The 14,210-nt window shown below is 36.5% G+C and overlaps 1 protein-coding gene across 1 annotated transcript; it reads left to right on the top strand.

Annotated features, from left to right (window-relative positions):
- The first annotated feature begins 1,158 nt into the window (after window positions 1-1,158).
- On the top strand, window positions 1,159-11,023 carry LOC107221062 (kinase suppressor of Ras 2). The gene is made up of 16 exons (XM_015659926.2): window positions 1,159-1,477; window positions 3,903-4,043; window positions 4,190-4,337; window positions 4,469-4,729; window positions 5,522-5,675; window positions 5,850-6,034; window positions 6,450-6,713; window positions 7,189-7,319; window positions 7,849-7,972; window positions 8,071-8,282; window positions 8,375-8,551; window positions 8,776-8,961; window positions 9,097-9,230; window positions 9,337-9,474; window positions 10,093-10,222; window positions 10,432-11,023. Exons 1-16 carry the CDS (start codon window positions 1,325-1,327, stop codon window positions 10,582-10,584), a joined length of 2,691 nt encoding a protein of 896 aa, XP_015515412.1. The 5' UTR covers window positions 1,159-1,324; the 3' UTR covers window positions 10,585-11,023.
- The last annotated feature ends 3,187 nt before the right edge of the window (window positions 11,024-14,210 follow it).

Below are 14,210 nucleotides of genomic sequence, written 5' to 3'. Positions count from 1 at the left end.
TAAATTATTGATTAATAGTTAATAAATTAACCAAATGGGTTATATCATTAATTCCATGTTCAATGACGCTAAACAGAAATGCAATACTCATCGCATCACAAATGTGTAATGAATCAGATCCAATTTTACTCGGGTTTTATGAGGAAAAACCTGAGAGAACCTGGATTTTTGAGACTTTAAGGGCATGTGATAGCGCTTTTGTATCGACCGAATTAGTTGATCCTTATTTTTTGGTATCATTAGTAAACTAAGAAATGAAATTTGTTCATGGCAGAGCATTGCGTTTCCTTAATATTTGTCTTGTGGCCTTTTCAGAATATTAGAAAGTGTCTTGAAGAAGTTCTATACATCAGTTCATCATTAGTGACGAAAAATAACAGCCAGTAGACTCGCAGGGGGTGGACTACTTATACTCTCCTCCATACGGTATTCAAAAGGTTTGAACCAAAGCGATACCACAACTATGGGACAAAAGTATATAATATAAAATTTTATTTGGCTACATTTTTGGTCGCCGAGTCTATGGTCGCCACAAACACTGAATTACCAATTCGTACGTAAAGTTGACCGAGCAACTTGAGTTTTTTTCAATTTCGATTATCCAATCGTTTGATAGTCGATTGGTGTGGCGGTAGTGATAGTATAAAATGTTCTATAATATCTTTAGTCCTAATCACTATTATGTTGGCTACAGTTTGGTCCAAGCCCGACGAGTAATTTGTCCGTGGAATGGTAGTGTCCACCCCAGCCTCCTGACACACGCTGCTAAAAGTGGTTCGCAAAATGTCCCTCGATTCTGCCGCCAATTCCCACCACTAGTGGCGCTAGTAGTTGTCTGACAAGCTTGCGCGCGCTCAGCGAGGGCAGCGAGCGTGTCAGAAGTCTACTAGCGCCACGTAGAGGAACTAAAAAACGGGGACAAAACGCGTACAAGTTTTCAGTATACGAGCAGTGGTGAGTGTTAGGAGGCTGGTGCACCCCATAGACTTCGATCACTGATCTCTATAGTGCCCCTGATTGACTCGCTCGATAAAAAAGGCCTACTACAACGTATGAAGGTAGGAAGTGATGAGTTTGCGAACGCACGTACTGGACTTTGATCGTCGACAAGGGGTTCAGGGCGGGGAGGGTTCCATACGTACGACTGCCGGGCGTCTCTGACGTCATTGATAGGCTGCCAAGATGGCTGTCAATGTTGATAAGTGGTTTGGTTACTTACGATACCTGTGATATTGAATTCGATAGGGGCCTCGCGTCGGGGATACTATGTTGGTGAAATAACAAGTTGTTTAGTGACCGAGACAAGAAGCTGTCACCGTTTCTCATGGCGGACAGCGAGGAGGCTGAACAGGACATTCGGCGAGCCCTAGATGTCGATCAATCCATGATTGACATCTGGGCCGATCGGCTTGAAGGCTTACGGACTCAGTGCTCTACCAGCGCGGAGTTAACACAACAAGAAATACGCACGCTGGAGGTACACGATGCATTTTTTCTTATGAAATTGGCCGCCTTTTGCTTCGCTAATTTCCCGATATCACTCGCCTATTCATGTTCCTTCTTGCTCCAAATCCGCTTGACCTGTTACAGGAAATAGAAAATATATCAATCATTCCTTTCTCCTGCTACTCTAAGCCTCGAATATTCCTATTTTCCAATTAAAAAATCCGTCCAATTATTTAAAATTGATCAATCGTATCGCACTGATTCTAATATAGGCCGGTATAATAATTCTCGAGAACATGATGCGCCAAGGCTTATCATTTAATTCTTGGAAACGAGCTGTCGATAAATACAGTTGTAATTCAATGTTTGATACCATGTTTTCAGTTAAACAAAATTCTCACAACATTCAGTGATTCTAAAAACATCACCGCTTGTCGTGTTAAGAATTTCTTTTTATTTCTTAATGTGTACCTTATCCACAGGGTAGGATTCTGTGCCAAGTAGCAGAGAATTCATTCATATGAAAAGTATCTTTCAAAGACTTGTCAGTCTTCAATTTTCCTTCTACAAGAAATTGATAACACTGCTATTATTGCATAGTTACTCGTTTCTTTCTTTTAAAACACAGTATCGGTTAAAATGTATTCTTTGTGATTTGTATTCCCTTGACCCAGTTAGTTTAATAATCAAGTGGCGCACTGCAAAAGTTTCAGTGTCACTTCATAGGAAGTCAGTCTTAAAATTTTACAATCAGCATCAAATTATTGTAGCATGGTAATATTCATAAAAATTGTGTTATGTTTGTTTTGTTTTTTTTAGTCCTTAAGTTGATTTCAGATGGTTGATCTAAGAGCAGAATGTTTGTTATTGAAACATTGTTGCTTAGAAAGTTTTCTGTGTTAATCACAAGCCGGAACCAATTTTCCTCGTTATACTTCAAAAATATCTAGAACAAGATTGATTATGCTAACATGACATATTCCTTACTTCATAAACTTTAATGACAAAGTCAGCGAAATGGGGTCAGCATCTAAACTCTAAAAAATTGATTTTTCAAACTCAGAAGATCTCCGTTCGTAGCACTTTTCTCGGAGCATTTTAATTTTCTTCTATTCTACCATTGTGTGATGACATAATTTTACAATTAATACTCAAGAAACCTGGAAATTACTACGATTTTTACTGTTCTAAGTGTAAAAATATATGGTATACTTTATAAAATTTCATGAATCTATCCAAGTTAACAATACATCTGTATAATAAAAATTGTTTGGTAACAACGCCTCCAATGAATTAACTGCTCTTATGTCTAAAATAAAACTGCTTATTCAGTATATTTCAAGTTCAGTGTTCAAGTTCAAATTTGCCACACTTCAAGTATAAAAAACATGATTTTGGATAAATGAGAGATTGAGGAATAATATCCACGTGTTTTTTTTTTTCAGTCTATTATCAGTCTATTTGTCAAATAACCGTTAAACATTTATGACAACTATGTTGTAGATTTAAAAAAATTTTAAATACACTTTGGGAATCTCAATTTTCATGCAAAATGCGTCTCATTGCCTAATAAAGCCAAGTTCTAAGTTCCCGAAAGAATTCCATACAATACTTCAAACTTCGACAATGATTCAACTATCATGGACAAATTTTTTTGGTTGTTACCATGGCATTGTTAGTACAGCCACATTAATATGTCAATTTCCTGCAGTTCTCTATGACCTGTACAAATTATACTGTGTTTTCACATGGGATTTCAACATGCTGTAGTTTTGTACCCAATCAATTTTCAATTTCCACACATTTGAACTTGGTCAAACTATTGAATTGTAGGTACGATTTATAAAAAAGTCTTACACCAATCTTATTCAATCAGTGAAGTGATGCCTCTTGTTTCTTACATTTCTGTCCATAATCTAGTCGACATTGATAAAAAAAATTCCAAGTAAATATCAAAAGCATGTCTTGTGGAAAGGAACAAGGAAATTCGTTTTTATTTATACTAAGGATTTACATATACAGAAGAAAAAGCTGATTTCTTTAATTTGAAGATGCATATTTTGCATATATGTCTACTGTTTTATTTATCTCTGCATTTTTAAATCCGTTTATTCTACCACCTTTCAACTTCTTCCTTAGGTTTTAGCTGTTGCGATGAATTTGGAACTCAACATTGAGTTTCATGATTGTGTTCGTTATAATTTTGTAAAATAATATACATGATACGAAACTCATTTTTAGATTATTAAAATATTTGTATATCAAACTTTTAAGCCAGCTATTCTTCGGAAAGATAAAAGTTTAAAGATGACTACGCATTTAATATACAAGACACAAATATTCTGTCAGAGTGTTATTACATTGACTGATGCCGCATAATAAACATGATTATTTTAAAGATACAAAAAATAAAAAGTATAACGAATAATCTAATGATATATTTTTTTCGTCAACAGGGAAAATTGATAAAATTATATTCCAAACAACTTGTGAGGAAGGCTAAGCTTGCTGTCGAGTCATTGCCTGTTGAAATGAGGCAATATCCATCTCTGCAACAATGGCTTCGCGTTGTTGGCCTAACTCAAGAATCAATTCAGGTATCGTTAATTGCGATACTATTTTCAGCAGCTTTCAATTCTATTAAATGTACTATAGATCATTATTAGTATAAATGCTAAAGTGACACTAAATTGACCCACTATTGTGAAGATTACACGGATACATACAAATTATGTAATTACAGATGGTTTGTTCGAAAGCGAGTTCTCTGGAAGCGTTGAAAGAAAAGTCGGAGCATGAATTGGGTAGTATGCTGGGCGAGAACAATTTGCGTCACGAAGAAGAACTCCGTAGGCTCTGTAGGGCGTTACACAATCTGCACCGTTACATGGGTGAGCTTTGTAGTTCCTGTGTCGTATACAAAATTTAACACCAGTATGCATAAGTGATAAAATCACTTGACCCTTGGTAGTAAGTATTATATTTTAAACACTTCATTCAATGTAATGCAATTGTGTTACAGACGTTCTTTTGCGGGGCGATATGGAAAGTAGCGAGATGGCTCTGTATTGGGACTCCTGGGACAGACATCATCTACGAGGAGGGCCATCTCCTCGTTCAGCACGCTCTCGTACTACGCGTTGTTCCGTACCCTCTGAAGATAGCATTCCATATCACAATAACAATAATCTCAACAGCGATACATTGGGCCAAGCATCGTCTATAAGTTCTCTGTCGATGACAACACCCCCCTCTACGCCACTTTTGAACAGACAGGGCCGCAGTACGTTGCTTCAATTGATTTCTATCGTTTGAGGGACCACGTACAAGTAGATCGCTGATTTTCGGTATTTTATATCTCGACAGCCGATTATTCGGTTTGATCAGGTTTTTTTTAAATTCAAAAGTATGTGGATCAACTTTCGTTACAGTCATTTTTGTATTAGAATCAATTAATAGGAAGCTTTGTTAGTGACGGTAACACCCACGACGTCACTAACAGCGCAACCAATTTACTTCTAATTTGGAGACTGTATTTTTGAATATTTATCCCTTTTGCTGCTATCGCTCCTTTTCTTTAATCATAGTTTTCCTATTATAATTGAATATAATTTCTTTGACTTTGAACAAAAAAACTACAGAAATTCAACTTTAAATGGTCGCTATTTTATTGAATGAAGTAAAAAAAAAATAATAATAAGAGAAACTATTTCAGAATACTGTGTCCAAATTTCAAGTAAATTGGTTCAGCCATTTTTGAGGAATCACAGATACCACGAAACTCATCACCAAGTAAAGTAACGTCATTGTCGATGACAATATTCCCTCTTGATTCATTGTAGTAAAAATATATATATATATATATATATATATATATATATATATATATATATATAAATGCAGCTCGATTTGTATACTTTCAAATAAAGCAAATCCTAATTGAATTGTGTAATCAGTTGTTGAGGTATAAATTGCCGAAATTTACACAACTTTTGAGGCATCTACTCATATATATATACCCTACCTTAAGCAATGTAAAACGATCCATGATTATGAAAATTTCTCGTTCTTCCAGACGCAAGAGTTCCGACAACGCCTCCTCCCTGCAAGAGACACCAAACTGGCCTACAAAGTACTGTGACACAGCCTGAAGTATTTCCGCTAACTAAATCCAAATCACACGAATCACAGTTGGCCAATCGTCTAGAAAATGGGGAAACAGCGTCAAGGTTGTACTTTATTTTCAATATACTGTAAAGCATTACAGTCACCTGCTGATGATCTTGGAGACAAATATTCCATCTCATTCGGTTTAAATTATAACCTGTAATGTTAACGCTAAGAATAATTATAACTTGTTTGATAATTGGATTTACTTAATTTGCATGCCCATGTTGTAACAGTGGTGCAGATCCAACCGTTGGTAGCAGTACCACTAGAGCAAGATTGTCTACTGAGCCAGGTCCTCGTAGCAGTAGCGCAGACATTACTGGAGACATTCTTTTGGGTAACAGTAACACTGACAGTCCTATAAACTCGCCACCCTATTCCAGCGCTAACAGTGACGATAACAGCTTTAAGGCTACAGGTTAGATAATTCTCTACCTTTATTACAGATTTACCAATATATTTATTCGTAGAGTAAGGCGATGTGAAAGAGTTTATTTGTATTTAAAATTGTACATCATTGCCTGGAATTACTTACGCGGTTAAAAATGGATAAATTTTGGGAATTGATACGTTGACAATCAATTAAATTCGATCGGCATTTTGTTTATATCTAAGCACGTGAACCGAGGTTTGTTTGTGTAAATTTTTTAACAAATAAAACTCCCATAAATTGATTCTCATAAAAACAATATGTGAACACAGCTCGATGTTCTTACTTTTTGATAAAATAAACCTCAATCAAATTGAATGATTGTTTGTCGAGATATAAATTCCCAGAATTCACCCATTTTTCAAGCCGTCTACCATTTAAGATTTTCTCTTATTATTTTCAGTCACGAGTCTTCAGGTGCCAAAGTCTCCACGAACTCCCACAGTGACTCGTGGCATGGGTCACGTTATTGCTCACCGTTTTACTAAAACCTTTAAAATGATGACCACTTGTGATTATTGTGATAAACAAATGTTCATTGGCACAGGTCTTAAGTGCAAGGAATGCAAATATAAGTGCCATAGAGATTGTGAGTCTAAAGTTCCACCGTCTTGCGGTCTTCCTCAAAAACTGTTTGATGAATTCAAACGAACTATACAGGCCGATGGTAAGTATTAGAATAATATTACATCAGCGTAGGTTCTTCGTAGGTTTCAGGTTTAATGGATTCTTTTACCTAATGATGAATTGAGAAATTGTAACAGATACGGTATTGAAAATTTGTCTATTTTATCATGGGAATCATTAATAAATCAGAATTCAAATCTACTTTACCAAAAATTAGACGTTTATACAAAACCAATCGTTATCAACATATCCTCCGTTTTTTTCTGTAACTCTTTAGTTTCTGGTTCAACAATGTGTGTTGAATTAACAAAATTTATGTAAACTTGACGGTGACTCAAGTAATTATTCGTATAATTAAAAATTTGCCATCAGGTGCGTGAAATTGATGAAAAAGGTATTAAATTATCTATATCAACTCGTATTTAGCATAGGTACTATTAAACTGCTAATATAATAGTTATAAAATGTACTGCATTTATTCATTCGCAATTAAAAAAAAAATACAATATCTTTAGCTATGACGAATGTTTCTCCAATACTAACCAGGCCTGGGATAACATCTACAAACCATCATAATGCAATTATATCTGCTACTTTCAATCGGAAACGTACGCATCCTCATTCCTCAATGAATATACCCTTTCAGGTATGTAATTGGTTTCTTTGTTGTTTTTTTTTTTTTTTTAACTTGTAAAAAATATCCAAAGGAGTCGGTCTATCGCTAGTTATGTGTGAAAACCCTCAGACAGGCGACAAAATTAGTGACTGAAATTTTCTGTTGTTTTCGTTTTTTATTTCAACTAACATGAGTAATATTTATGGATAAAATTTGATAAATTTTGTACCTGTGGTTCTCCCTTACTATACTGTCTCTCTAATTATGGTGTGGATGCATTTCGTACGATTCAAATAATTATTGTTCTATAGTGAAAGTTTACTGTCAAACTATATTCAGTAAAGGGTAGGCTCGAAGTTTAAAGTGATGAAAGCTTCAAACCGCAAATGTCGAAACTTATATTTTGGCAATGGAAAGGTCGCAAACTTTTATCGCCTGAAATTTCAATCCCAACATTTGAATAAAACTCTGTTTTCTGTAGTCATGATGTAAACAGTCACATGTATATATTTTGGTATGGTGTTGCAAAGAGAAAAATAAGATGAAAATTTTGCTTCAGGGTGCTGATTCTAGTTCAAACACTTCGAGCTGTAATAGCTCGACACCTTCTAGTCCAGCATTACACCCTGCTAATACTAGTCAAACTCCACAAGCACCTGTTAAACAACAGTTCAACTTTCCAGGTATGTGAATGATATTTATTTTCATAAAACTACAGTAAACCACGGTACTTTATTTCAATATGTTAATTTATTAATTCTATGCTATTCACTGATCGTAGATGTCACTCTAAACAACGAAAAAGATGTGACGCTAGAAACACATCGTCTAGAAGGTACAAATGTATCAAGCGATAGTGAGAGAACCGTTAGTGTTTCTGGATCTGGAAGTGTTAGCACTGACTCGGAGAGAACACCTGTACGCGTTGATTCTCAAGATTCTCAAGTGTCTGACGGTGAACCTGGTGATAGTCGCTGGCCACGACAAAACAGTGTAAGTTTGAGCTCAAGGTGAAACAGAAGCTCACATTTAAAGTTTTCTCAAGACGCCGAAATGCAAACTTTCATTATCTTTTGTCGTTTTAGCTCTCCATGAGAGAATGGGACATTCCATATGATGAACTTAAAATTGGAGAACCTATTGGGACTGGAAGATTCGGTACAGTTTACAGAGGAAACTGGCACGGAGATGTAGCAATCAAAGTCCTCAATATGGATTATTATCTTGACGATGACAAAACCCTGGAAGCATTCAAGCTAGAGGTAAGAAAACTGAATGTATTAACAGGTCAAAGTTTGACTATTCTCTCTGAATAAAATTATAAAATCAGGAGGGGGCCTCGGAATTTGGTAACTATGGAAAAGTGCGCGAAGTTCTGATGAATTTTAAGATAAAACCGAGGGGTGTTGTCGTTTTTTTCTGTAACGAATCTAACATTTTACCTTCGTATAAAATTGTTATTCATTTAAGATATTCTGTTTTGTAGGTAGCAACATTCCGAAAAACAAGACATGAAAACCTAGTTCTATTTATGGGTGCCTGTATGAAGCCTCCACGTTTAGCAATAGTGACTAGTATGAGCAAAGGCATGACTCTATACACTCATATTCATCTACGAAAGGATAAATTTAATATGAATAAAACAACTATTATTGCCCAGCAGATTTCACAGGTAAGTTATCTTAGATAACATGCTTATAAACAAAAAAGTTGTTGAATATTTATTTAATTTTACAAGTAAGCTCGGTACCAAGAGTGAAGAAGTTTTTTGTGCGTAAAAGTAACTACGTATTTAAACTTGTTACAGGGTATGGGATACCTTCACGCTAGAGGCATTGTTCATAAGGATCTGAAAAGCAAAAATATATTCCTGGAAAATGGCAAAGTTGTTATAACAGATTTTGGACTGTTTAGTGTGACTAAATTATGTTATGGGAATAGGTAAGGCAATACTTTTATGCAACAAATCACGCAAAGTAAAGTACATTAAGATAATTTTATAAAATTCAGTGATTTTATTACTGTTTACATATACTTAATGTCATAGGAAGGGCAATGGATTAAGCATACCACCAGGTTGGTTGTGTTATTTGGCTCCTGAAGTAGTCCGACGACTAAGACCGCAACAGAACAGAGATCAAGAAGAATTGCCATTTTCATGCGCTTCTGACGTGTATGCTTTTGGGTACGTACTACGCTCACTTCAGCTCTTCAAAATTAAATCTTACTTGGGTCACAGGCGGCACTGTGCAATAGAATTTCGAGTATACTGATATGTACATCTGTTTGAAATGCGCAAAATATCTCCTTCCATCCTCCATTGCTCAACTTCCCTACGTCCTTTTTCATTTCCCTTATACATCACACTTTAGGTATCCACCTAGAACTTCCCCTCTGGTTGCAGCCTAAATGGTTTAGTGACTAGAGAATTTACCTGGCCACTGAAAGACCCGGTTTTAAATCCTGATTCAATCCAAAAGTACTTTGAATACGTTTTCTGAACCTATAAGTTACTTATATTATCTGATATCTATTCAGGTTAATCAAGTTTTACATGTCAATATTTTTACTCAGATAAATCGTTCTTGTTTGTCAGTTACGAACTTAAATAATGTTTTCAGTAGTCTGGAGTGTTATGAGTTAATTTTTTTTCTTTTGTCATTATATCGCATGATACTAAAGTCATCAAGTTAGAAACTTATAATGTTTCATTACTAATGACAATGACCCATCCTAAAATCATAATTTACTCTTGTTGTTGCGAAATAATTATGCAACAGTAAAAGATATCGAATTTCTCTAGAACTGTCTGGTATGAACTTTTGTGTGGAGAGTGGCCGTTTAAAGGACAACCTCCTGAGGCCATCATTTGGCAAGTTGGTAAAGGAATGAAGCAAGCCTTAGCCAATCTTCAAGCATCGCGTGATGTCAAGGTATGATTGTATTCTTATCTAATCATGATAATTGTCTAATTATCTGGAACCTGACCTGAACCCTACAGTAATTTTTACATACGTCTGCCTTACCTCCAATTCCGGACCCATAAATAGAGTTTATTAATCAGTACTTTGTAGGAAAAAAACCGACAATCTCAAAGTAACTACAAATCAAATTTTACTATCCATATTTGGTAATTTTTCAGGACATTTTGATACTCTGTTGGTCATATCATTCGGAAAATCGACCAGAGTTTGCAAAATTGCTGATGACGCTAGAGAAGCTGCCTCGTAAAAGATTGGCTCGAAGCCCCTCTCATCCAATTCATCTTTCTCGCTCTGCGGAATCTGTATTTTAAATCCAATTAATTATCATTTGCATGAAATTTATTCTGGCAATGTATGTAAATCTCTACGCACTTATTACTGAATCAATCTCATTTTGTTTCCATGTTTTCTTGAGGCAAAGTAAAAATAACAGAATGTATGACTCGTTCCATATTTTTAATTTACCAAAACGTGCAATAAGGAAACATGATCTTTTGATGAAAGAAAAAAATCAGTCATAATGAAAAAATATGTATAGCATATCCCTACATAGTGAAGATACACAGGATTATGAAAGAATTCCTTTAGTAGTGAAATTTGGTACTTACGATAAGTAAGTACACTCAGTTTCAAAGTGTTTTTTCATACAAGTGTGCATTATCAAGAAAGATTAATGGGATACTTAAATGGTACATACATTCACAAAAGTACAAAATGAACAGTCATTTACTCAAGCCACGATCATTCAAACAAAAATTTATCGCTACCGTACGGAAAGTGTCGAGAATATAATATTAATGTTACATAAATGATTACATGGCTTGTAGTTGGATAGACGTTGATTTGAATGGAATGTTGACTAGTTGAATGAATGAATGAATGAAATCAAAAATATAACTTCATTGCACAGACCGTAAGTCGTATTGTAAACATAAGTCGATCCCTGTGGATATAAGTGTGGTATATCACAATACATAGGTATTTATTTTTTTAAACGTTAACATTTATTATTATACGTTAAATTCTTTTGCGTAGGTGGTATTACAATCTTGTAAATTGTTACATTTATGAAAACAGCAACTACTTTTATCATTTGCATAGCCATGGCAAAATCATTTTTAGCAACTCAGTGAGATGCTTTTATCCTTGATTTTTTTCCATCATTTGATTTATTGTAATCACAGTAAATGAAATGAAAGACTTTTATTAAAACATAATTGACACATAATTATTGTCTTTATTACCGTTCTCAACTGAGCTGCTTTTGTCTTCTTCTGTAATCGTTTTAATTTTTTATTTCTCACTCAGTTTCTATTTCACGGTTTTCATGTTCTTGTGTATTTTTCATCTGCACTTCAGCACCTATAAAAATCCCGCTTAAATGTAGTAATCTTTCTTGGAATCACTATTGAACCAAAGTACGAAAATTCGATCCATTACAATCATGATTTGCGGCACGTGGACAAGAAATATACAAATATACTACGCTCAGATAATCGGAACTAAATTCATAACTCAATCTATTTCCATAGGCATCGAAGATGTCGAAAACATTGTTAAAATTAGTATTCGGTATACCAGGTACAATAAACTTGATCACCTGATTACTAGCATTTTAAACCATCTGTAAAAGAGAGTATTCTTGTGAGCTTTAAACATGTGAAGATATCGAAAACGCTTTTGGGTGGCTCGCATTTGTGATCTATTCATTTGATGTTGTTTGAGAAATCATTCGACCAATAAAATTTGCAGCGACGACGTGTCGCTGTTAGAATACTTCTCTGACTATGATTATTATACGTTTCTATTACACAACATATATCCACTACGAATGCCAATCGACAAAAATATCTGAAACTTACATCTGAAAAGCCAAACTCTGTAAAATGCTAAGAAGGATATAATAAAACAAAATATTAACACATACAACTCTTGTTGATATTGATATGACCTGAATCCCAGAAATCATTTTTATTTGATGCAATCGATCAATGGGTCTCTGTGTTTGATCGACCTCCTCGGCTCAGCTGCGCTCCTGATACCAGGAGTAATTTTTCGCTGAAATTTCTCCAAGTTGGTTCGTTCAAGTGGGGGCGCCTAATCATAGGCAACCAAACTTGTGCGTATGCGACACGGGCTTTCAGGAATAAGGCGTGCCTTTGATCGAGCTCCTTGGCTCAGATGTTCTCCTGATACCAGGAGTAATTTTCGCTGCAATTTCTCCGATTTGCTTAGTCTAAGCGGGAGCGCCTAATTATAGGCAACCAATCTTACATCTACGCGACACGGCCATCAGTCGTAAGGCGCTCCTTTGATCAAGCTCCTCGCCTCAGATGTTCTCCTGATACCAGGAGTAATTTTTCGTTGCAATTTCTCCGATTTGCTTAGTCTAAGCGGGAGCGCCTAATTATAGGCAACCAATCTTACATCTACGCGACACGGCCATCAGTCGTAAGGCGCTCCTTTGATCAAGCTCCTCGCCTCAGATGTTCTCCTGATACCAGGAGTAATTTTTCGTTGCAATTTCTCCGATTTGGTGAGTCCAAGTGGGAGCGCCTAATTATAGGCTACCAATCTTACATCTACGCGACACGGCCATCAGTCGTAAGGCGCTCCTTTGATCAAGCTCCTCGCCTCAGATGTTCTCCTGATACCAGGAGTAATTTTTCGTTGCAATTTCTCCGATTTGCTTAGTCCAAGTGGGAGCGCCTAATCATAGGCAACCAAGCTTATACGTATGCGACACGGGCTTTCAGGAATAAGGCGTGCCTTTGATCGAGCTCCTCGGCTCAGATGTTCTCCTAATACCAGGAGTAATTTTTCGCTGCAATTTCTCCGAGTTGCTTAGTCCAAGTAGAAGCGCCTAATCATAGGCAACCACGCTTATACGTATACGAAACGGGCTTTCAGGAATAAGGCGTGCCTTTGATCGAGCTACTCGGCTCAGATGCTCTTCTGATACCAGGAGTAATTTTTCGCTGTAGTTTTTTCGATTTGCATAGTTTGAAGTAGTAGTAGCATGCAAGCAAACGATCACATGCCCTCTCAAGTAAGCAGGCATGCCTTAATTCATATACACAGCGTCGACATCATATGTAGTCAATCAATGTGTCCCTGTGTTTAGAAGAGCTCCTCGGTTCTCCTGTGCTCCTGATACCAGGAGTCATTTTCGCTGAAATTTCTCCGATTCGCTTAGGTCTAAGAGAAAATGGCGGGAAAATAAGCGATCACATGCCTTCTCAATCAAGCAGTCATGTTTTCAGTCACACGGCGTCGATATCACATGCAGTCAATCAATGTGTCCCTGTGTTTAGAGGAGCTCCTCGGTTTTTCTTCGCTCCTGATACTCGGAGCATGCATGCCTTCAGTCATACAGCGTCCACATCACATGCAGTCGATCAATCAATCAATGTGTCCCTGTTTTTAGAAGAGCTCCTCGGTTCTCCTGTGCTCCTGATACCAGGAGTCATTTTCGCTGAAATTTCTCCGATTCGCTTAGGTCTAAGAGAAAATGGCGGGAAAATAAGCGATCACATGCCTTCTCAATCAAGCAGTCATGCCTTCAGTGACACAGCGTCGACATCACATGCAGTCAATCAATGTGTCCCTGTGTTTAGAAGAGCTCCTCGGTTTTTCTGCACTCCTGATACTCGGAGCATGCATGCCTTCAGTCATACAGCGTCCACATCACATGCAGTCGATCAATCAATCAATGTGTCCCTGTTTTTAGAAGAGCTCCTCGGTTCCCCTGTGCTCCTGATACCAGGAGTCATTTTCGCTGAAATTTCTCCGATTTGCTTAGGTCTAAGAGAAAATGGCGGGAAAATCAACGATCACATGCCCTCTCAATCGAGCAGGCATGCCTTCAGGCACACAGCGTCAACATCACATGCAGTCAATCAATCAATCAATGTGTCCCCGTTTTTAGAAGAGCTCC

Source organism: Neodiprion lecontei, chromosome 7 (assembly GCF_021901455.1).
Source record: "Neodiprion lecontei isolate iyNeoLeco1 chromosome 7, iyNeoLeco1.1, whole genome shotgun sequence".
Classification (NCBI taxonomy): Eukaryota; Metazoa; Arthropoda; class Insecta; order Hymenoptera; family Diprionidae; genus Neodiprion; species Neodiprion lecontei.
This window is presented reverse-complemented; position numbering and strand designations above follow the sequence as displayed.

Coding starts and splice junctions, on each gene's coding strand:
- LOC107221062 (XM_015659926.2), top strand. CDS start 1,325: ATGGCGGACAGCGAGGAGGCTGAACAGGACATTCGGCGAGCCCTAGAT. Junction 8,552..8,775: donor TGGAAGCATTCAAGCTAGAG/GTAAGAAAACTG, acceptor TCTGTTTTGTAG/GTAGCAACATTCCGAAAAAC. Junction 9,475..10,092: donor TCTGACGTGTATGCTTTTGG/GTACGTACTACG, acceptor GAATTTCTCTAG/AACTGTCTGGTATGAACTTT.